The following is a 22,387-nucleotide window of genomic DNA, read 5'->3' as shown; positions in this document are numbered from 1 at the left end:
TCTCTCTCTCTCTCTCTCTCTCTCTCTCTCTCTCTCTCTCTCTCTCTCATGTTAAAAAGGAAGGTGTTGATGCCCCTTCACTGAGCTGCTGCACCTGGACTAACTTTCCCCCAGTCACCTCATTTGTGACGGGGTGCAGACCTTAATATGGGTTACAAGGTCCAATTTGATCCATGCAACTTTCTTAACAACGGTCGTAATGCCACACTAATGAAGTCGCCAGTCCGTTTTACCCACCTACATACCTCACTGAACCTCACTGAAAGTTTCCCTTTATGTCTCACAACACAAGGAGGCAGTCACAGCCTGACCTCTAAAGACAACTCTTTTTCTTCATACAGAACTACAAGCACCTAATTACACACACACCCTTCACTCAAAATTTAAAATTATCATGGCGACTCTTACACCAAATCCCCATCTGGGAAGGGGACCACAAATGTCTCCAGGTCGGATTGCTCTTCTGGTATCGACTCTGTCTTGATACCCCCCTCAACTTTTTCTTCACTAATTTCTGCAACATTCCCAGTCTTAGATCTAATTTTCAATCTGTAGAACACCACCTCTCCTCTATTAAACTTCATCTTTTTCTTAACTGAAATGCATGTGTGTGAGGCAACTGATAGTAACCCCTTTTCTGTTCCCTTCTACTTTCTCTATCCTCATCTTCAATTCAGTGCTGGATGTTGCGTTTATGTGCGCAACGACTTAACCTGCTCTCTTGCCCACGCTCTTGAATCTTCTGAATTTTCTACCATCTGGCTACGACTACAGAGTCACTCTGAAAGTAAATTTATATGTACTGTATACCTCTCACCTAACTTCTCTGACTATTAGAAATTCTTTGACTACTTAACTTACAGAGTGGAGCACATTCTGTCTCTCTTCCCTTTTGCAGAGATCTCCATTCTTGGAGACTTCAATGGTCACAACCAGCTTTGGCTATCTTCTCCCTTCACTGACCATCCTGGTAAACTAGCCTTTAATTTTGCTGTCCTCCACGACCTAGAGCAATTGGTGCAACACTCTACTCGTCTTGGAGATACGCACGACATTCTTGACCTTCTCCTAACTTCTAATCCTTCTACTTATGCTGTTGCACTCCTCTCCGTTGGACTACTCAGATCAAAATCTTATTTGTTTATCTTGTCCTATCGCTCCAATCCCTCCTCAGGTTCCCCATAACCAAAGGTGCCTCTGACGTTTTGCTTCTGCTACTTGGGGGGACCTGAGGAGGTATTTTGCTGATTTTCCTTAGAATGACGACTGCTTCCATGTCAGAAAGCCACCTCTGTGTGCCGAGAACATAACGGAGGTGATAGTGTCTGGCATGGAGGCGTATATTCTTCACTCTTTTTCTTGAACTAAACCTTCCAAACCTTGGTTTAACACAGCCAGTTCTTGTGTTATACATGATAGAGAGGTGGCCCACAAAAAGTACTTGAGCCTTCCATCACCAGAATCTCACGCGCTTTATATTTCTGCCTGGAACCATGCCAAGTCTGTTCTCCAAGTAGCCAAAAACTCCTTCATTAATAGAAAGTGTCAAAATCTTTCAAAATCTAACCCCCTTCGTGACTTCTGGCATCTAGCCAAAAACATCTCCAATAACTTTGCTTCTTTTTTCCCTCCTTTATTTCAACCAGATGACCACTACTATCAGATATACTCGTATCTCTAAAGTTGAACTTTTCGCTCAAACCTTTGCTAAAAACTCTACCTTGAACGACTCAGGGCTTGTTCCTCCCTCTCCTCGACGCTCTGCTCTACTTCATGCTACCTATTAAAATTCTTCACAATGATTATTTTTATATGCCCCGCTAGCCTAAACCCTCAGAAGCCTTATGGACCTGATGGGATCCCTCCTATTTTTCTCCAAAACTGCGCCTCCATGCTTGCGCCTTGCCTAGTCAAACTGTTTCAACTCTGTCTGTCAACATCCACCTTTCCTTCTTGCTGGAAAGTTGGCTACATTCAGCCTGTTTCTATGAAGGATGACTGTTCTAATCCCTCAAACTACCGTTTCATTTCCTGTCTATCCAAAGTTTTTAATCTATCCTCAACAGGAAGATTCTAAAACATCTATCACTTCACAACCTTCTATCTGATCACCAGTATGGGTTCCGTCAAGGCCGCTCTACTGGAGATCTTCTGGCTTTCCTTACTGAGTCTTGGACATCCTCTTTTAGAGATTTTGGTGAAATTTTTTGCTATTGCTTTAGAAATATCAAAAGCTTTTGATAGAGTCTGGCACAAAGCTTTGGTTTCCAAACTGTCCTTCTACGGCTTCTATTCTTCTCTCTGTAACTTCATCTCAAATTTCCTTTCTGACTGTTCTATTGCTGCTGTGATATATGGTCACTGTTCTTCTCCTAAATCTGTTAACACAGGTGTTCCTCAGGGTTCTGCCCTGTCACCCACTCTCTTCCTATCATTCATCAGCGATCTTCTAAACCAAACTTCTTGTACTATCCACTCTTACGCTGATGATACCAACCTACACTTTCCCACGTCTTTTCATAAACATCCAACCATTCAAGAAGTAAATAGTTCACGCAGGGAAGCCACGGAACGCCTGATTTCTTATCTATCTCTAAAATTTCTGATTGGGGCAGACCAAACTTAGTATTGTTCAATGCCTCAGAAACTCAATTCCTCTATCTATCAACTCAACACAACCTTCCAGACAACTATCCCCTCTTCTTCAATGACTTTTAACTGTCCCCCTCTTCTACACTGAACATCCTCCTTCTGACCTTTTCTTATAATATAAACTGGAAACTTCACATCTCATCTCTAACTAAAACACCTTCTATGAAGTTAAGCGTTCTAAGACGTCTCTGCCAGTTTTTCTCACCCCCGCCCTCATCTGCTAACTTTGTAAAGGGGTCTCATCCTTCCGTATATGGAGTATGCTTCACATGTCTGAGGGGTTCCACTCATGCCGCTCTTTTAACCAGTATTTTCAGTCATTCATCCCTTTCTCTGGTAAACTCTGGAACTCCCTGCTTGGTTCTGTATTTCCAACTTCTATGACTTGAACTCCTTCAAGAGGGAGGTTTCAAGACACTTATCCTTCAAGTTTTTACTACTGCTTATCTTTAAGATTATCTCTTGATTTTTTTTTGTGATCACTACATAAGGATGTTGCCTTATATTTTTATTTGATTTTGTCTCTACTTCTGTCTAATGACATACACTATACAAACTAGAGAGAAGAACGAAGGGAGAACAAAAAAGTTTGACAACGGTGGGATGGTGGAGAGAGAGAGAGAGAGAGAGAGAGAGAGAGAGAGAGAGAGAGAGAGAGAGAGAGAGAGAGAGAGAGAGGTGGAGGGGGAAGGAGGAGAGGAGACCGGGAGGCAGGAGTATCGAGGCAAGGGAGGCAGCAGCCAGTCGAGTTAAATGCACCACTGCAAGGGGCGGATCTTGCTTTCCCAAGACGGAATCTCTATTACTTTTAGGAATAATGCTGCCCGGCTTCCGGGTCTTATATTAAACTGTGTGTCAGCCACCCAACTACATTCCCATTGAAAGTTTACCTACTTGCCCTTGCCCCCCAGAACTGTAATCACTACATGATTTAGTAAAAGAATCACCCTCCTTGGCAAACCCCCCCCATTTGCGCGAACACTAATGTTTGTAACATCATAGTGCTTTCGCAATAAGATTGTCTGGCCACCTTCCAGCGGTTGATGGACCGAGTAGTAGAAGGCTTGCCACATTGCATCATCTATATTGACGACGTAGTGATTTATGACACTAACTGGCAAGACCTTCTTACCAACGTGGAGGCGCTGTTTGCACGACTCCAGGAGGCAGATTTAGTCGTCAAGCTGGATAAATGAGATTGTTAAGGCCCAAGTCCAGTACCTGGTATACGTAATGGGTCACGGTTATGTGACCCAACCCGAGGCCAAAGTAGAGGCGATCAGGCGATTCCCCGCATCGACCTGTCGCCGAGCTCTCCAGAGCTTCCTCGGGGTAGTTGGGTACTACCTCGGACTTGTTCCGGGGTACTCTACCCTATTGGCCCCCTTGACCGACCTCCTGCAGAAGGGGCGTCGTTGAAAGTGGACCAGAGAGTGTGAGGGGGCATTTGTGAAACTTAAGGTCATGCTGTGCAACCTACCTGTATTGAGGGGGCCTGACTTTTCACGGCCCTTTGCTTTAGTTGTTGATACTGGTCAGGCAGGGATGGGAGCTGTATAGATGCAACCAGACGATAATCAAGTTAACCACCCCGTCTCTTATTTTTTATAAAAAGATTAATACGGCCCAGAAGCTTCTAACTATAATTTTAACCTTACAGCATTTCGAGCTTTATATGCCTGCTTATGGCCTCAAAGTGACTATTCCTCCGACCACAGTCCTTGCAGTTTCTGGGCTGCTTCAAATTCAAGAATGTCAGACTTACCCGGTGGAGTCTGCTGCTCTAAGAATACAACAATGATAATGTTGTGGCCGATTGTTTGTCGTATGACTTTGTCATATGACTTCCTCCCTCCCGCCTCCTCCCTCGTGGGATCTGCCTTGTCGTGGTGGGGTGGGGGATTGTGTGCTCCAATGAGCTGGCGAGCTAGGCTAGAAGGGGGCTTCGGCCCCTGTTCCGCCCTATCTAGGGGGAGACGGCTACCCATGCTAGTAAGGTCTCCATTGAGGGACTAGACTAAATGGTTCCCTGCAGAGTTAGGCTGCCAGTACGGGCCAACGGTGCCGTTCACCAGAGGGACTACCTTTTGAGGTCGTCCTGTATTGGATGGTTGGGTATCTGGGCAGGGATGCGTTGTGGGGGGAGGTCTTAGCTCCGTCGTGGACAAGCTTTTGAATCATGAGAGGCCACTTATTAAAACAAGTGACCCCTATGGGGACGAGGTAACTCGTTCGCGGCGGCCAGCGCTCACTCCCTTCGTGGTCCCAGTATACAGTTTCCCTTTGCCCCTGGAGCCATTTTATTTCTATGATATCTTCATGAGTAAAAAATAGAAATTCCTCTGCTCCTCGAGGGTCGACCACAACCTCGAGATGTCACCCTCTGACCGTAATGGCGATGTGCAGTCTGGAGCCTGTTCTCCCCGTTGCTGCTTCTCATAATGGAAGACCTCCTGTGTCAGTTGCTGAGTTGTTGAGTTCAAGCTAACTACTCTTCTGATCTTGATAACTGCATGCCTCCCCTACTCCCGCGACTTCGCTGCACAAGACTTTCTTCTTTCTCTCATCTCTATTCTGTTCACATCTCTAATGCAAGAGTTAACCAGTATTTTCAATCATTCATCTTTTTTTTCTGGTAAACTCTGGAACTCCCTGCCTGCTTCTGTATTTCCACCTTCCTATGACTTGAATTCATTCAAGAGGGAGGTTTCAAGGCACTTATCCTTCAATTTTTGACTACCGCTTTGGTCACTAATCGGAGACCGGTATCTCAGTGGGCATTTTTTTTATTGGATTTTTGTTGCCTTTGCCCGGTGACCTATTGGATTTTTGTTGCCTTTGCCCGGTGACCCTCATATATATATATATATATATATATATATATATATATATATATATATATATATATATATATATATATATATATATATATATATATATATATATATATATATATATATATATATATATATATATATATATATATTCTCTTGCTTCTTCAGGCTATATCAGCATGATTTATTTTAATCATTTAGACTCTCCCAAATTTCCAGGTAATTTCAATGGTAACAATAACTATTAAAATTCAACATGCTGGGGCCACCAACCTTCCTCTTCTGGTAACCCTGCTACGAGCTATGTTCTGTTACATTGCGTTAGTTTTGCGTAAATGTCAATGACTAATAATATAACGATACAAAGTGACCTTTGGTGGATGTAGACAGGATACGGCCTTAAGAGGTTAAGAGTTCGAGCTTTGTTTAAGAGCGCGGAGGTTTGGCGATAGCAAAAGTGCTCACAACGTGTTTCTCGGGAAATCCGCCTGGGGTTTTTTTTTTTTACGTTCTCCAGGCAGGATTGTCTGCCTGCGGTTTGCATTTTCTTCTTTCTTGACCTCATCTATATCATCACAAAACTGAAAGCCCTCAAAGCACGGCACGTGATGTAATTTCACGTGGGCACTCACCCACTGCAACAGCGTAAGCTAGATTTCGAAAGCGCTGGTTACAACCCTTACAGTGGACGCAGTTTTGGAGATCCATGTCTCTGTTCAGAGTGCATAGCATGAGAGCACAAGTTTCTCTTTTTTTTTTTTTTTTCCTGATCCCAAAGTTTGTAAACCTTGCTTCAATACCTTTATCATGTTCTGCCTGAAATTATGCTAAATGTTTCCCCCAGATTTCCATAAACATTAATACGACATGTTAAAACCTAACCCTATCCTCTTTTCCTGACTTCTGGCATCTAGTTAAAACTATTTCTAACAAAATATCCTTAATCGTTCCCTCCTTTTGGTTTGTCCATATGACGATCGATCGACTGTCATTCCTTCGATCTCTAAAGTTCAGCTATTCTCTTATAGCCGTACTATAAATCTGCCCCATCGGCAGATGGGTATCAACGCGCTGGGGCCCCACTGGTGATGGGGGAAAGGCAACATTGTTGCCATTTGGGAAGTGGTCTAGATATGCGCCTTTTCGTCATCCCATTCGTATAATTTATGGATTAATCTAGTGATTTACTTAGATATTACAGTAGCAGATGTTCCATGATTTATCGAAAAATATATCTGATCAAATATGAATGAGCAAATTTTGGTTAAATGAGCTTCTTATAGTCTGTTAAACACTTTGTTTTTATTATGATTATAAGCCCATAACAACATCAGTTGCCTGTTTGGTTAATTAAAGGTCTTCGCTTCTTTCTGATAGAATTTCCACTACGGTAAGCATCAGAAATGTGTATGAGTGTTATTGTAGCTTTGCTGTAATGGTTTGAACGTAGTAATGAAATAAAATAATTTGGAGAGGTGTTGATGTGGCTGCGGCTGAGAATGGTATGGTGCTGGTAGTAAACAATCTCCAAATATGGCTCCGGTAATACCAACCAAATTGTGTATATGATCAAATTAAGGTATTTGTCGTTCTATCAATCACTATATGTATTATTATACATTACACAGAGGACCTTATAACATTGATGTGTATAAAATGCTTTAATTATAAAGTTTTCCATATGTATGTGTTTGCAGGGTTACCAATCTAGCCATAAAGTATCCCCCAAAGAAAAGAAAGAGGGTACGAGCGAATTTATGGTAGCTTGCGGATGGGGCTCCCTATCAAAGGGATGGGGAAGGAGATGGTGGTAGGGTTGATACATGGTACGGATGTTAGACCTTTGGTAACAACCCTGTGGATGATTCTGAACATATCCCTTCATTTCTCCAATAATAGTATATTGCGCCTGTTAAATAAGTTCTATGCCCTCTCAAGATTTTATCACTGGAAGGCTTATGACCGTTTGTTCCAAGTAATTATGCTTGTTTCTTGCCCATTCTAGCTTTTCTGTCTATGTCTATCCATATTCATCTTTCCTTCTTCCTAAAATTTGCCTACATTCAAATTACTTACCTACATCTTTGACTTCTGACCTTTATAATTATTGTCTAGAGCTTCACTCTCTTCACACCTTTCTTTTCTCATTGTCAGTATCGATTCCATAAAGGAGGATCCATCGGCCGTCTTCCTGCTTTCTAATTAATGGCAGCTGTGAGGGGGTCTGTATTTGGTCTTAACAAAAAAAAAATTAAAAAATAAAAAATAAAATAATATATATATATATATATATATATATATATATATATATATATATATATATATATATATATATATATATATATATATATATATATATATATATATATCAAAACCTTGTGATATGAATGTGATATAAAATATCTACGTTCCCACATTCCATTTCCATTTTCCGTCTTTGTTTAAAGTTTTCTTTCCGGTCTTTCTGTTGCACGGGATCTCCCTCCTATTATCCACTCTCTTCCTAAACGATGTTTTCAAACCTTCTGTTCTTTCAACTTTCATGTTAATAACTACAAAATTCTCAGCATCATTTGCTATGCGCCCAACTCGGATGAATAAAATACAAGCATAGACGCCTAGAAACTTCCCATCTACAATTTCCGAATTGTAAAATTGCAAACTTTGTTTTGTTCGATGTTGTAAAAATTAAATTATTCTTCGCAGGAGGGTCAGTATGCAAATGCGTAAATGGGTGCTGTGAACTTACAGAGCTATGACTTCTCTGAACAATGTTACTTCACCTCATCAGCTTAATCCAAGCTGTCATCTTACAAACTTAATATTTATTATTTTCTTCTTACTGATTTATTCATTTAAGTGTTATGTAATGAGTGTTTTCTTGTATTTACTAGAAAAAAATGGTATGGAACACACACATAATTAGTTCAGATTTTTTAATGTTGAATTTCAGGGATAGCAGTGAACTATATGGCCTTGGCTTCTAGCACAATAGCATTCCTAGTTGGACTAAAATAGCAAATATGACACTGATCTCAGAAGAAATAAAGGAGACATGTTGAGTTTTAATTAGTAGGTAAATTCGGTGGGTTTGATAATTTCCAATATATATATACATATATCAACAAAAAAAAAAGATGTCATCTGCTGTACAAGTGAGACCTATACAATCGCCCCCTGAAGAAAAGAATATTTACTGTTGAGGCAGACGGAGGAAGACGTTGTGATTGTAAACTTTCACCATGGTCTCCTTGATGTTGGGAACCTCGTCGACGATGCGCTCGTCAGGAACACGACGGTCCAGAGGGTAGCCAAAGGGTCTCTTGTCGGGCTGGACGCCACGAACACCATAGTGGTGGTATTTGTTCATGGTAATGATGCTCTCATCATTGACGTCCTGTTCAGCATCAGTGACGGCCACCAACAGTCTGAACTGCACGCCCTCCTCGTTACCCTTGGGCAGGAGAAGCCTGTTCGGGATGCCAGTAGCGCTCTCGTACATTTCGAGGTTCTGAGTAGCCTCAGTCATCTCGGTAAGTGTCTTGTACGTAGGGACGTCAGGAACAGTGATGGAGGCCTCCGAACTCTTGCGGACGATATCATTGGCACCTGAATTCACTGTAGAGAGAAAACAGTTGAAATACTATAAAAAATAAATAAATAAATAAAATAGTACAGTGTTATGATACATAGAAAAGACGTGGAAACAAAAAAGTTTAATGTAGAATTTGCAATCGAACTTACAGGTCTTCACAAAGAGGTCCATCTCGATGGCGAGCCAGCGGCCCTCGTCAAAGGGGATGATGGCACCGTTACCGTCTCGGTAGGGCATGGCGAGGATGCGAATGACAGCCTTCTTGGGAGAACCATTGTTATTCTCTACTTTGATCTTGTAGGTGAACTCCTTGTGATTGAGGCGGGGCACAGTGGCATAAATGCCATAGAATTCGGTCTCGGTGCTGTTGTCGTTGATGGCATTGACCAGGTCGTACTTGTATTCCTCAAAGTAGGTTTCAAGGTTGCCTTGGATTTGGATCTCGCTTACTTTTATTCCTGGGAATTCGAGTTGCTCCTTGGTGTAAGGAGGAAGAGAGTCGATGTATTCCCTGAAGATGTTGTCAATTCTCTTTTGCAGTTTCCAGGCAGCAGGATCGCGTGGGAGGGTCTCCAAGTGTGCAAGCACGCCAGGGGGAGTGTCATACTTGTTGTTGGGGTCGGTCTGGTGGTCGAGGATGGTGTAGGCCAAGGTGGTGAGATTGCCGTAGTACTTGCGGTTGGGGCTGTACATAGATGACTGAATGATGTCGCCCAATATATCGATGCCCTTATCATTTTGGATGTGGATCTTCCTTCCCTGCTCGTCCTCCACGTAGCCGCGATCGATGGCGTCGCGGATGCGGTCTTCCATGAAGACGATTTCGTGAATTCGGCCTACCTTGTCCACGTCACGGAGGTAGATGTCGTCATTGCGAGTGGGGAAGGGTGGACCGTACTTGTAGGTGGTCTGTGGAGTAAATCCCTCTTTCAGGGGCTCGTCTAACTTCAGTTCCTGGAGAGGAGGCAGGTAATTGGAGATGCGCTCAGCCTCGTAACGGTTGAGTAGCTGGTGGTAGGCATAGAAGAAGTTCTCACCCTTCCTGTCAATGTGGTAGCCGTAAGTGTCTTTCCACCAGAAGGGATTCTCCAAGTGAATCATCAGGTGGTGAGTACCGACACCAATGTCTTCTCTGAAATAGGCAACTTTCTGTTCGATGTCGTTAGGTGTGCCAGTGAAGTTGTTTTGCAATAAAATATTGCGAAGCTTCATTTCCTTGGCTTCATAAGCTTTGTTTATGACCTCCGTCTTGGTGAAGTGGTGGGGTTTAACTTCGTAGATGGCGGGCAGAACGACTTGCTGGGTGAGAGGAGAGTGCTTGAAGGCATGGTAGGCAGCATATATGAATTCCTCCTCATTCATTCGCTCCCTGAAGTAAGCTCCGTTGTTGGCAACGCAGTTCCAGTCCTTGCATTGCATGAGAACCTCAAAGAGCATGATTGCCTCTTCCAGATAGCGTTTGTTAGTGACGGCAGCGCATTGCTTTTTCTCCAGCAGACGGCCTTGTACAAGTTCATTCATGAGATGCCTGACTGCGATTCCTCCGTCCTTGTACATGGAAACGTCCTCCACAGGATTGAATCTTGCTGCCTTTTCCAACAGGTTTCTATCGCGTAGAGGCTCGAACATCTTGTAGAGAACGCAGTTCACATCGTGTTGTTTCTGGGATGTAGCCACGTCTGAAAAGCAAATTATTACATATGTATTACGTTAAAATCAAAAGCAGCATTGAACTGCAATTATATGGTAACTAATACATATTTACCTGCATATCTGTTTATCTATCTTCAGGAAATTCAGGAATGAACGGGCGACACATTCATAACACCCAGGCAATTGTCTATGGCGAAATAAGTTTACTCGTGATGTTCTTTGGTGAGAATTGTGAATTATTTAATCATGACTTCAACAAGTTTTGGAGCATTGCAGTATCCCATTACGAGACGTGTTGTATTAATAAACAAGTGATTTACCGATAAACATTATACGAAGACATATGGATTTAATTAATGATATATAAAATAATACCTGAAGTGACACCAGAATGGCCCTGCCATTCTGGGTATCTTTAAATGAGTTGACTGGCAGTCAGTCATTTGCATTTTGCCAATGAGACACACAATAAATACATTTAGATTGTATTGCAGAATTCTGAGAGAAAAATTAACTGTTGGGAATGCCACACACAGTAACATGGAGTATGCAGACTTTTTTTCACCTCTATAGTTAGGCGGCTGTTGTATATTTCGGCCGCAGAAACTTGAATTTCAGAAACTTGAATTTCATAACGAAGATAAGTGTGAAAAAATAAAGCAATATAAACTAGAATATGAGGAAGGTTACTAAACAAGCAAATATTAAAAGTGTGATCATGTGAAGCTCTAATATTCTAGTGAAATGGAAATTAACTCACTCTCTGGCTCATCCATCATGTAGCCGGGCCAGTTGGCCGCGGCGCTGGCGACCAGCAGAGCGAAAACCACCAGGACCTTCATGTCGGAGCTAATGCTGTCTGTGCTAGGCTGCTGCCCTCTTTTATACATGTGGTTGAAACATGCGAGGGAAGGAGGCTTGCAAGAGATATCGAATGCACTTATGATAACTGTCGCTCACTGATTGTTGCTATGCTGTGGAGTTAACACATAGGTGTTGTCAGAAACAAAAAGGACATGTATTGTTTAGTAAGGCAACTACGTCGCTATACGAAGACCAGTTTGTTCTTCATTTTTGTTTGGTCCTTTACCATGAACTCAGTGACGTACATTTTGAAATTTGAACACACGACAATACCTTCTCGATTAAGAAAGGTGAATGTATCCATTACGCTTTAGGTTGCATTTATACACTTGTTAATATATATATATATAGAGAGAGAGAGAGAGAGAGAGAGAGAGAGAGAGAGAGAGAGAGAGAGAGAGAGAGAGAGAGAGAGAGAGAGAGAGAGAGAGAGAGAGAATGAGGTGAACAGGGACAAACCAGAAATTCTTCATTTATTTAAGTTCCAACGTTTCACCTTACGCAGATGGCATCATCAGGCAATTCATGGCTTGGAGAAGGGATGGAGACTCTACTCCTTCTCCAAACCATGAATTGCCTGATGATCCCTTCTGTATAAGATGAAACGTTGCAACTTCAATAAATGAAGAATTCCTGGTTTGCCCCTGTTCACCTCATCTGTATCTTGGAACTTCTATCTGATCACCAGTATGGGTTCCGTCGAGGCTGCTCTATTGTTGATCTGGCTTTCCTTACTGAATCTTGGTCATCCCCTTTAGAGATTTTGGTGAAACTTTTGTTGTTACCTTATAAATTGGTTTTGACAGAGTCTGGCACAAAGCTTTTATTTCCAAACTACCCTCCTACGGCTTCTATTCTCTCTGTAACTTCATCCCAAGTTTCCTTTCTGACCGTTCTATTGCTGCTGTGGTAGATGATCACTGCTCTCCTAAATCTATTAAGTGGTTCTGTCCTGTCATCCACTCTTCCTATTGTTCATCAATGATCTTCTAAACCAAACTTCTTGCCCTATCAAATCCTACGTTGATGATACCACCCTGCATTTTTCTGCATCTTTTCGTAGACGTCCAGTCCTTCAGGAAGTAAACAGTTCATACAGGGAAGCCATAGAACGCCTGACTTCTGATCTCTCTAAAATTTCTGATTGGGGCAGAGCAAACTTAGTATTGTTCAAAGCCTCAAAAACTCAATTCCTCTATCTATCAACTCGACACAACCTGCCAGATAATTATCCCCTCTTCTACGCTGAACATCTTCGGTTTGTCTTTGACTTATAATCTAAACTGGAAACTTCACATCTCATCTCTAACTAAAACAGCTTCTATGAAGTTGGGCGTTATACATGGGTCCTATCCGTCCATGTATGGAGTATGCTTCACATGTATGGGAGAGACGGCGATTCCAATCATATCGCTCTTTTAGGAAGGGTGAAATCAAAAGCTTTTCTTCTTTTCAACTCCTCTCCTCTAACTGACTGTCTTCATGCTCTCTCTCATCGCCGCAATGTTGCATCTCTTGCTATCTTCTACCGCAATTTTCATGATAATTGCCCTTCTGGTGTTGCTAACTGCATGTTTCCCCTTTTCCCGTGGCTTCGCTTCAAACTTAACAGCCGCTGTACTGCTACGTTACCTGTACATTTTCTTCACTGATACATACAAAAAATTTTATCTGTCATTTGCTAACTATTTCCTGTAAGGCTTAAACTGCGTAGACTGATCCCTTAATTTTCACGTAATGTCGCTCGGTGCCACTCCAGTACGTACTGAGCCGAGGATGGAAGGAATAAGGCGAATAAGGCGAATGGTTCCCGCAACACAACTTACACGTTAAATTCTCACAAAATAAAGCAAAACACAGCATGTGTGTATACAGTATTTTCGACTTTGAATTAATTTAACAATCAAATCACGAAGGATGTACCTTAACTCGCGGGACGTCATATATATATATATATATATATATATATATATATATATATATATATATATATATATATATATATATATATATATATATATATATATATATATATATTGTGTGTGTGTGTGTGTGTGTGTGTGTGTGTGTGTGTAAGTGTGTGTGTGTGTGTGTGTGTGTGTGTGTGTGTGTGTGTGTTTTTTTTTTTTTTTTTTTTTTGTAAGCGTAACGCTGAAGCATAATAGTGTCACATTCACATTTCCCAATCGAGAAGGTACGTATTGTCACGTTACGTCGTGTGTGTGAATTTCAGAATACAAGCCATTACGTTTATGGTAAAAAAGAAAAAGAAGGCAAAAGATAGATGAGAACAACGAAAGGCTACGGTAACAAATGGAGAACAAACTATTCTCCTTATGGCTGCATAGTTCCCTTACTGATGAACAATGCATGCCTCCTTTGTTTCTGACTATACGTATGCACACCAACATGGCACACAGCATGGCAACAAGCAGTGAGCGACAGTTATCATAAGTGCATTAGATATCTCTTGCAAGCTTCCCTCCCTCATATGCTTCACGTGAACCAAGAGTATATAAAAGGGTACACCAGCCTAGTACAGACAGCACTAGCTCCAACATGAAGGTCTTGGTGTTTGCTCTGCTGATCGCCAGCGCCGTGGCCGGCTGGCCCGGCTACATGATGGATGCGCCAGATAGTGAGTTAATTTTCATTCCACTAGAATATAAGAGTTCCTTCACATACTCACACTTTTAATATTTGATACTTGAGTAACCTTCTCATATTCTACTCACATTAAACTATACTTTTCATAAAATAGATTCATTATATTCAAATTTGAATTCTTTTGTCCATGAAGTAAACTGAAGCATGCATTAATTAGATGTGAATATTCACATACACATTATATAATTAAGATTTGCTTTTCAGACGTGCCCCCAACCCAGAAACAGCACGATGTGAACTGCGTTCTCTACAAGATGTTCGAGCCTCTACGCGATAGAAACCTGTTGGAAAAGGCAGCAAGATTCAATCCTGTGGAGGACGTTTCCATGTACAAGGACGGAGGAATCGCAGTCCGGTATCTCATGGATGAACTTGTACAAGGCCGTCTGCTGGAGAAAAAGCAATGCGCTGCCGTCACTAACAAACGCTATCTGGAAGAGGCAATCATGCTCTTTGAGGTTCTCATGCAATGCAAGGACTGGAACTGCGTTGCCAACAACGGAGCTTACTTCAGGGAGCGAATGAATGAGGAGGAATTCATATATGCTGCCTACCATGCCTTCAAGCACTCTCCTCTCACCCAGCAAGTCGTTCTGCCCGCCATCTACGAAGTTAAACCCCACCACTTCACCAAGACGGAGGTCATAAACAAAGCTTATGAAGCCAAGGAAATGAAGCTTCGCAATATTTTATTGCAAAACAACTTCACTGGCACACCTAACGACATCGAACAGAAAGTTGCCTATTTCAGAGAAGACATTGGTGTCGGTACTCACCACCTGATGATTCACTTGGAGAATCCCTTCTGGTGGAAAGACACTTACGGCTACCACATTGACAGGAAGGGTGAGAACTTCTTCTATGCCTACCACCAGCTACTCAACCGTTACGAGGCTGAGCGCATCTCCAATTACCTGCCTCCTCTCCAGGAACTGAAGCTAGACGAGCCCCTGAAAGAGGGATTTACTCCACAGACCACCTACAAGTACGGTCCACCCTTCCCCACTCGCAATGACGACATCTACCTCCGTGACGTGGACAAGGTAGGCCGAATTCACGAAATCGTCCTCGTGGAAGACCGCATCCGCGACGCCATCGCTCGCGGCTACGTGGAGGACAAGCAGGGAAGGAAGATCTACATCCAAAATGATAAGGGCATCGACATATTGGGTGACATCATTCAGTCATCTATGTACAGCCCCAACCGCAAGTACTACGGCAATCTCACCACCTTGGCTTACACCATGCTCGACCAGCAGACCGACCCCAACAACAAGTATGACACTCCCCCTGGCGTGCTTGCACACTTGGAGACCCTCCCACGCGATCCTGCTGCCTGGAAACTGCAAAAGAGAATCGACAACATCTTCAGGGAATACATCGACTCTCTTCCTCCTTACACCAAGGAGCAACTCGAATTCCCAGGAATAAAAGTAAGCGAGATCCAAATCCAAGGCAACCTTGAAACCTACTTTGAGGAGTACAAGTACGACCTGGTCAATGCCATCAACGACAACAGCACCGAGACCGAATTCTATGGCATTTATGCCACTGTGCCCCGCCTCAATCACAAGGAGTTCACCTACAAGATCAAAGTACAGAATAACAATGGTTCTCCCAAGAAGGCTGTCATTCGCATCCTCGCCATGCCCTACCGCGACGGTAACGGTGCCATCATCCCCTTTGACGAGGGCCGCTGGCTCGCCATCGAGATGGACCTCTTTGTGAAGACCTGTAAGTTCGATTGCAAATTCTACATTAAACTTTTTTGTTTCCACGTCTTTTTTATGTATCATAATATTGTACTATTTTTTTTTTTGTTTAATAGTAATTCAATTGTTTTCTCTCTACAGTGAATTCAGGTGCCAATGATATCGTCCGCAAGAGTTCAGAGGCCTCCATCACTGTCCCTGACGTCCCCACGTACAAGACACTTACCGAGATGACTGAGGCTAGTCAGAACCTCGAAATGTACGAGAGCGCTACTGGCATCCCCAACAGGCTTCTCCTGCCCAAGGGTAACGAGGAGGGCGTGCAGTTCAGACTGTTGGTGGCCGTCACTGATGCTGAACAGGACGTCAATGATGAGAGCATCATTACCATGAACAAATACCACCACTATGGTGTTCGTGGCGTCCAGCCCGACAAGAGACCCTTTGGCTACCCTCTGGACCGTCGTGTTCCTGATGAGCGCATCGTCGACGAGGTTCCCAACATCAAGGAGACCATGGTGAAAGTTTACAATCACAACGTCTTCCTCCGCCTGCCTCAGCAATAAATATTGCATTCTTCGGGAGGCGGCTTCATGGGTCTCACTGGTAGAGGAAACTTAGCGTGTCATTTTTCCTTTCTTTTTTGTACCATGATCGTTAATAGAAGTTTAAATTTACCAACTGCAACATCATCCGCCTTTATTTTTCTCAGGTGAGTCTCATATTTGCTATCTTAACCCAATGAAAAATTTAATTTGTGTTAGAAGCCTAGCTTTTAACACATATTGTTCACTACCACCACTGAAATTCAATACTAATAAATGTGAACCGATTACGTGTGTGTTCTATACCACCTTGGACCATATTGTGTGTAGTTTACCTCGTAAACAATAATAAAAAACAAGTTAATTCATATATAAATATATACCCAATATATATATTTGTAAAATGATGGCTTGCTTATAAGGGGGACTAATGGCGTCCTTTTATGTTTGCAACGCTGGGTAAAAATCGTGTTTACACTAGTCAACAGAAACCTTGGATCTACACAATTCAGTTGAATTTCGTCCACATTAAAGCACATTAAAGTACTGTTGAATACCTATTTAAATACACTTTAACTACTGAAATAGGACTAGAAGCGTATCATCTTATTACATAAATTAATCATCTGATCTTCATTTGACTATTGTTGTTTTGGCACCATTTTCGGAAACACCGCCGAATACTTGTCTCTATGGAGTGGCCTAGTGCCCTTATTTACTCAGTATTAGAAAAAATAAAAAGTTCTCCCGAGACATCCTGTGGTAGTCGTAAAATCATTGGTTGTCCTCCAGATATATCTCTTTCACCAGGTTATTGTAGACATTCTTGTGTTTCTCCATTCCTGTGTCATCCTTGGCTTTGCCCAGTATCTTTTGCGTTTTTTTTTTTTTTTTTTTTCTTTGGGACATTAATCAAGGCTATCATATTAGTAGCTAGCACATTGGTAGCGACACAATTTAAACATCGTCGTCCATTGTGCCAATTGTTGTGACGCTGTCAGAAAGACGGAAACACAATCATCCCAATAGAAATGTTTGACGCCCTGAAGCTCGTCTAACCATTCGCTCAAAGATATGGATTGGATAGATGCATCCCTTTTTCTCCAGCCTTAATGTTGGAGCCTAAGGTTTCTGTTAACTAGTGTTACCGCGGCTTAAGGGGGTGAATCTGCTCTCTTGATTTCTAATATAGGTTTCCATATGGATTTCATCTCTCCAGGTCAGTGACGTTACTGTGTGACCACAACCGTGAATCAGGCAATGTGCATGATTAATAATGAACTCTGGTGGTGTAAAAGTACATTGGTACTGGCCCAGCAAATTGGTTGGATGGGTCACCACACAAGGGGTAGCAAGTATTAGCATAAATGTTCGAGCAAATGCTGGGCACAGATGGAAATACCCTTTGGGAATCTCGGCAGGTCACGAGGAGGTCTGATTGCCTAGAAGAAAAAGCCTACCGATAGCAGTATTATATTTCCTCTGAAAGACGCCTGTAACAAGGATCCTTCAACATCAATTGGAACGGAATAAACTGGAAAGTATTATACGCGGCGTCGGGCACATTTGTTTCTTTATTAAGTAATAAAATTTCAAGTCGTATTCCACGAATACTTTTATCTCTCTTGCTTGAAATACAACTACAAATATTTCGTCTACATTCCTTAAATCCCATGCAGATCTTAGTCCATAAACTCTGTCATGTCCAAGACCATGGGCCAGTTCCACAGTCACCCTTTTTCGCTTACTAGCTAACCAACAAAGCCACTGGAGCCGTAATCCGGTTCTACAGTCAACTTTGACCGCTGCTTTTCGCTTAGGAGAGTACCAAACTTTGGAACATTGGAGAGGAGTTCTTGGGGAGGGGTAGGGTTGCCAAATCCATAACAATTTTCCAAATTACTGCATTAAACTAGTGTTCTTTGCTGTAATATGATTCGAAAAGCATATGCATTTTTTTATGAGAGAAATGAACACTACATTATGTAGTAACAACTGTCATACAGTAACAACTTCCATACTAAGCGCGCCGACGACAAACCTCAAGGCTTCGCCCATCTCTTGCAGGTTCCTTCGCTTTTCTGTCTTTTTTAGGTAGGTAACTAATTGCTCTCACTCGGTTTCAATATTTCGAGGGTGCAGCATTTCTCAGCTAACATGCTTCAACTGACAGGGGGGCGATTACCATGTTATTGCTGTTATTTAGCCCTGTTGAGTCCATGCGTTTCATCCAATATTTACCGTAGTTAAAACGCTCCAGATAGCCACTCTGTATATTCCAATTACTGTAATTACTCAAGACATTTCAAAAACACAAAAGGGATGTTCGTTAGGAGAGTTGTACAGACATGAGAGAAGAAGAATGAAGGAGGGAGGGTGGAATCACCACCTGGTTATCTCGGGGATTGATTGTTGTTGATTAATTGGCAGTGGTGCAGCCGCAGGGGACAGGGGATCTCTTTAGAATGTCCTGACCCAGCCAAGGTTAGGTTTGTTAGATTTAGTTAGGCTAAGTTATGCTGTCCTTGGGGGTATTAATATTACATTCACGTGAAAAGCACTAATAGCTATTGCACTCTGAAATTCAAGAGTAAGAAACTAGCCAATCATGAGACAGCCTAACCAAACGAAACTAAACCTAACCTGTCCTTGGCTAGTTGAGAACATTATATTAACAGTAACATAGTATTCGTCCCCTTTTCACTGAGGCACATTAGCTGAGAAATACTGCATCTTAAAAATATGGAAGCAGAAAGAGGGAGAAATTAGATACTTTCCGAAAACAGTAAGAAAAGCCGAGGAACTTGCAAGAGATGACTAGTAACCTGAAGCAGCCCTCCGTACCATGAAATAAGCACTTTAACTCCTTTTCTGTGCTTACATTACTTATGCTTGCATTATTTGTCCCACTTAACATTACGGTGAAAATTAACATAATTAACTGTAGCCAGCAGTTGTACACTTAGCCAGAGTAAAGGACGCATTACGGCACCTCCTGTGTTTCTCTGCCCTTGGACTCACTCAAGCGGCAATACCGCCGATGAGGACACCACTGCCGCCGCCTCAGTTAGTCGTGGCGGCACGAAATCATGCTGGTTCTGTGGAGGCCAACATGGTGGTGGTAAAGCTTCTCGTCCGTCTAGACATGCTAAGTGCCTTAGTTGCCAAAAATTCGGCCACTTTCAGAAAGTATGTAGGAACACACGCCGCCAAAGTGACAAGTCGACACCTTCAAGCGGCGTGTCTAGCGCTGTCGTGATAACTGGGACTCGCGTCTCGCAACAACCCACAGTGGTAGTGTCGGTGAGCCTCGACACGGGTGGGATTACCACGACCACGACGGCGATGGCGGACACTGGTGCACAGGTTTGTGTGGCAGCAGCGTTCTTGCTGCCAATCCTACACATTAACCCCGCGGGATTGCGGCTGCGAACGGACATCCGCGATGTAGTAGACATTCCCTTAGAATGTTTGGGGGCGGCGTCCTGTACAATCACACTGCATGGGCGAAGTACACATCAGGAGATAAACTTCATTCGTTCGGCAAAGGCATTGTTTCTGTCACTGGATGCTTGCAAGGAATTGGGTTTAGTGCCTGACAATTTCCCGCTCCCTATGCCGTTAACAGCATCGGTAATGGCAACATCCGCCGCACTCCCCTACCCGCCACGCGAGGAACACGCCGCCCGATTAGAGCAGTGGCTGTTGCATCACTTTTCCTCCACAACATTTAACACCTCTCGACATCCTCTACCTGTGATGGCAGGTGAACCACACCACATACACCTGACGGAGAACACAACTCCATTACCCTACTACACACCAGCTCAAGTGCCTAAACACTGGGAAGATGAGATCAAAACAAAGTTAGACGAGGACGTGAGAAGAGGAGTGATAGAGCCAGTTCCGGCAGGAGAGGCCACAGAATGGTGCGCATGCAAGGAAGTTGTGGCGAAAAAGTCAGGCCAGCCACGACGGACGGTTGATTTTCAGCGCTTCAAGGCATCCTGCCGCAGAGAGACCCACCACACCCCGGCTCCTTTCGACATGGTGTTAGGCGTCCCTAAACATTCTCTGAATACTGTAGCCGACGCATATTGTGGTTTTCAACAGGTGGAACTGGACCAGGAAAGCAGGCGCCTCACCACATTTATAACACCGTGGGGGAGATACAGGTACTGTCCATTGGCCACTGCTCCGCATCAGACGCCGACACACGACGCTTCGATGACGCCATCCAGAACATCTCAAAGAAATATAAGTGTATTGACGACATCCTCCTGTTTGACAGCAACGTGGAGGAGTCATTCCAGCATGCTTATGATCTCCTAGAGACATGCGCTGAAAAAGGCATAACCATTAAGCCTGATAAATTCCAATTCTCCGGTAGGACGGTGGAATTCGTAGGTTTCCGGCTCGAATGGAACAGTTACACTCCCATTAGTGACCGTCTGGTTGCTATAAAGAACTTCGCCATGCCAGAAAAGCCCAGTATTAAGGACATCCGGGCTTGGTATGGGTTCGTGAACCACCTGGCCCCATTCCTAGCCACGGTCCCTATCATGAACCCTTTCCGAGAGCTGCTGAAAAAAACCTGCCGGCAGACGTGTACTCGTATATTGAGATGAAGAGCTGCAGGCCAAGTTTCGCGAGGTTCAGGACACAATATGCCAGCTGGCATATTGTGTCATGAACAGATGGCCTGTCCTACTACGACAAGGGTCGACTTATTGTTGCTGTCACAAATTGGAGTAAAGAAGGAATAGGCTTTGTAATCCTGCAGCAGTACTGCTGGTGTTCCTCCCAGGATCCTCCTTTCTGCTGCAGGGATGGCTGGCGCCTCGCGCTCTGTGGAAGCCGCCACCTCACACAGGCCGAGACCGGATATGCAGCAGTGGAAGGTGAAGCCTTGGCCATAGCCTGGTGCCTTCACAAAGCCAGATTACTCCTGCTAGGGTGCCCAAACCTAACAATTGTGACCGATCACCGCCCGCTGGTCAAGCTCCTTGGAGGCGGCTTTGACAGACGTCAGCAATCCCAGGCTCTATCAGCTCAAAGAGAGAACGCTGCAATATAACTTTCAACTCAGATACTTGTCTGGGAATAAAAACAGTGCCGTCGATTTTCTGTCTAGATACCCAACACTTAAGGTTGCTCCTGGTGCAACAGACTGGAAACGACACAAATCACGAAAGCGAGTCATCTTCGCCCCTTCTACAACGTTCGGGACCGCCTGGCTGTCATCCAGGACATGGTGACTTAAGGCCCGTCCACACAAGCATACACTGTCTGCAGACACAAGCGAGAAATAGCGTCAGTGGCAGACACACCGTCTCTGTCTGCAAAGTTTGTGGCGCAGCTCGAACGAATACACCAGTGGTCTGTGGAGTGACTCCGCTGCCAGACCAACGATACTACCCATAGTTAACCAAATCTAGAAGCCAGTTAGAAATTTTTATTTAACATTATTATTGTTATTGAATATGTTTACTTTACACACACACACACACACACACACACACACGGAGTGAGTGAGTGGGTGAACAAGGAGCCTACGTAAAGTTTTTATGGTGTAAAGACTCTTTGGTTAGGAAGTTGTATGAAGACAGAGGTAGTTGTCAGAACTGTGTTCAGCAGGGAGGTTCAGTGTCTCAGGTTCTGGCGAAGAATATTGACATTGCCTGTCCCTCCGGCAAGGAAAGAGCACTGGTCGAAGATATCTTTATTTTGATAGAATGTTACAGGCAACATCCTTGCCTGAAGAATATGAAAAGTAAACTATATAAGGACAAAGATAAAAGATCTGCAGCACTTTCGTCGATAGCCGAGGAGATGAAACGAAATGGTGTGTCTGCTACAATTGAT

The 22,387-nt window shown here is 43.2% G+C and overlaps 2 protein-coding genes across 2 annotated transcripts; one reads left to right on the top strand and one right to left on the bottom strand.

The window, feature by feature from the left end:
• Nucleotides 1–8,407: 8,407 nt before the first annotated feature.
• LOC135102095 (pseudohemocyanin-2-like) lies at nt 8,408–11,654 on the bottom strand. Its single transcript, XM_064007240.1, has 3 exons — nt 11,495–11,654; nt 9,231–10,760; nt 8,408–9,104 (listed from the first exon to the last, which is right to left on the bottom strand). Exons 1-3 carry the CDS (start codon nt 11,622–11,624, stop codon nt 8,680–8,682), a joined length of 2,085 nt encoding a protein of 694 aa, XP_063863310.1. The 5' UTR covers nt 11,625–11,654; the 3' UTR covers nt 8,408–8,679.
• A 2,384-nt stretch (nt 11,655–14,038) lies between these two features.
• On the top strand, nt 14,039–16,810 carry LOC135101551 (pseudohemocyanin-2-like). Its single transcript, XM_064006024.1, has 3 exons — nt 14,039–14,236; nt 14,470–15,999; nt 16,119–16,810. The coding sequence occupies exons 1-3, from the start codon at nt 14,158–14,160 to the stop codon at nt 16,541–16,543; spliced, it is 2,034 nt and encodes a 677-aa protein (XP_063862094.1). The 5' UTR covers nt 14,039–14,157; the 3' UTR covers nt 16,544–16,810.
• Nucleotides 16,811–22,387: the final 5,577 nt, after the last annotated feature.

This window comes from Scylla paramamosain, chromosome 1, assembly GCF_035594125.1.
Source record: "Scylla paramamosain isolate STU-SP2022 chromosome 1, ASM3559412v1, whole genome shotgun sequence".
Taxonomy (NCBI): Eukaryota; Metazoa; Arthropoda; class Malacostraca; order Decapoda; family Portunidae; genus Scylla; species Scylla paramamosain.
The sequence above is the reverse complement of the archived record's forward strand: the minus strand, read 5'-3'. Positions and strand labels throughout refer to the sequence as shown.

Bases quoted from the DNA above. Each gene is read 5' to 3' on its own strand.
- LOC135102095 (XM_064007240.1), bottom strand. From the start codon at position 11,624: ATGTATAAAAGAGGGCAGCAGCCTAGCACAGACAGCATTAGCTCCGAC. The intron at 10,761-11,494 runs GTGAGTTAATTT...TTTGCTTTTCAG, and splicing joins CATGATGGATGAGCCAGAGA to ACGTGGCTACATCCCAGAAA. The intron at 9,105-9,230 runs GTAAGTTCGATT...TTCTCTCTACAG, and splicing joins GGACCTCTTTGTGAAGACCT to TGAATTCAGGTGCCAATGAT.
- LOC135101551 (XM_064006024.1), top strand. From the start codon at position 14,158: ATGAAGGTCTTGGTGTTTGCTCTGCTGATCGCCAGCGCCGTGGCCGGC. The intron at 14,237-14,469 runs GTGAGTTAATTT...TTTGCTTTTCAG, and splicing joins CATGATGGATGCGCCAGATA to ACGTGCCCCCAACCCAGAAA. The intron at 16,000-16,118 runs GTAAGTTCGATT...TTCTCTCTACAG, and splicing joins GGACCTCTTTGTGAAGACCT to TGAATTCAGGTGCCAATGAT.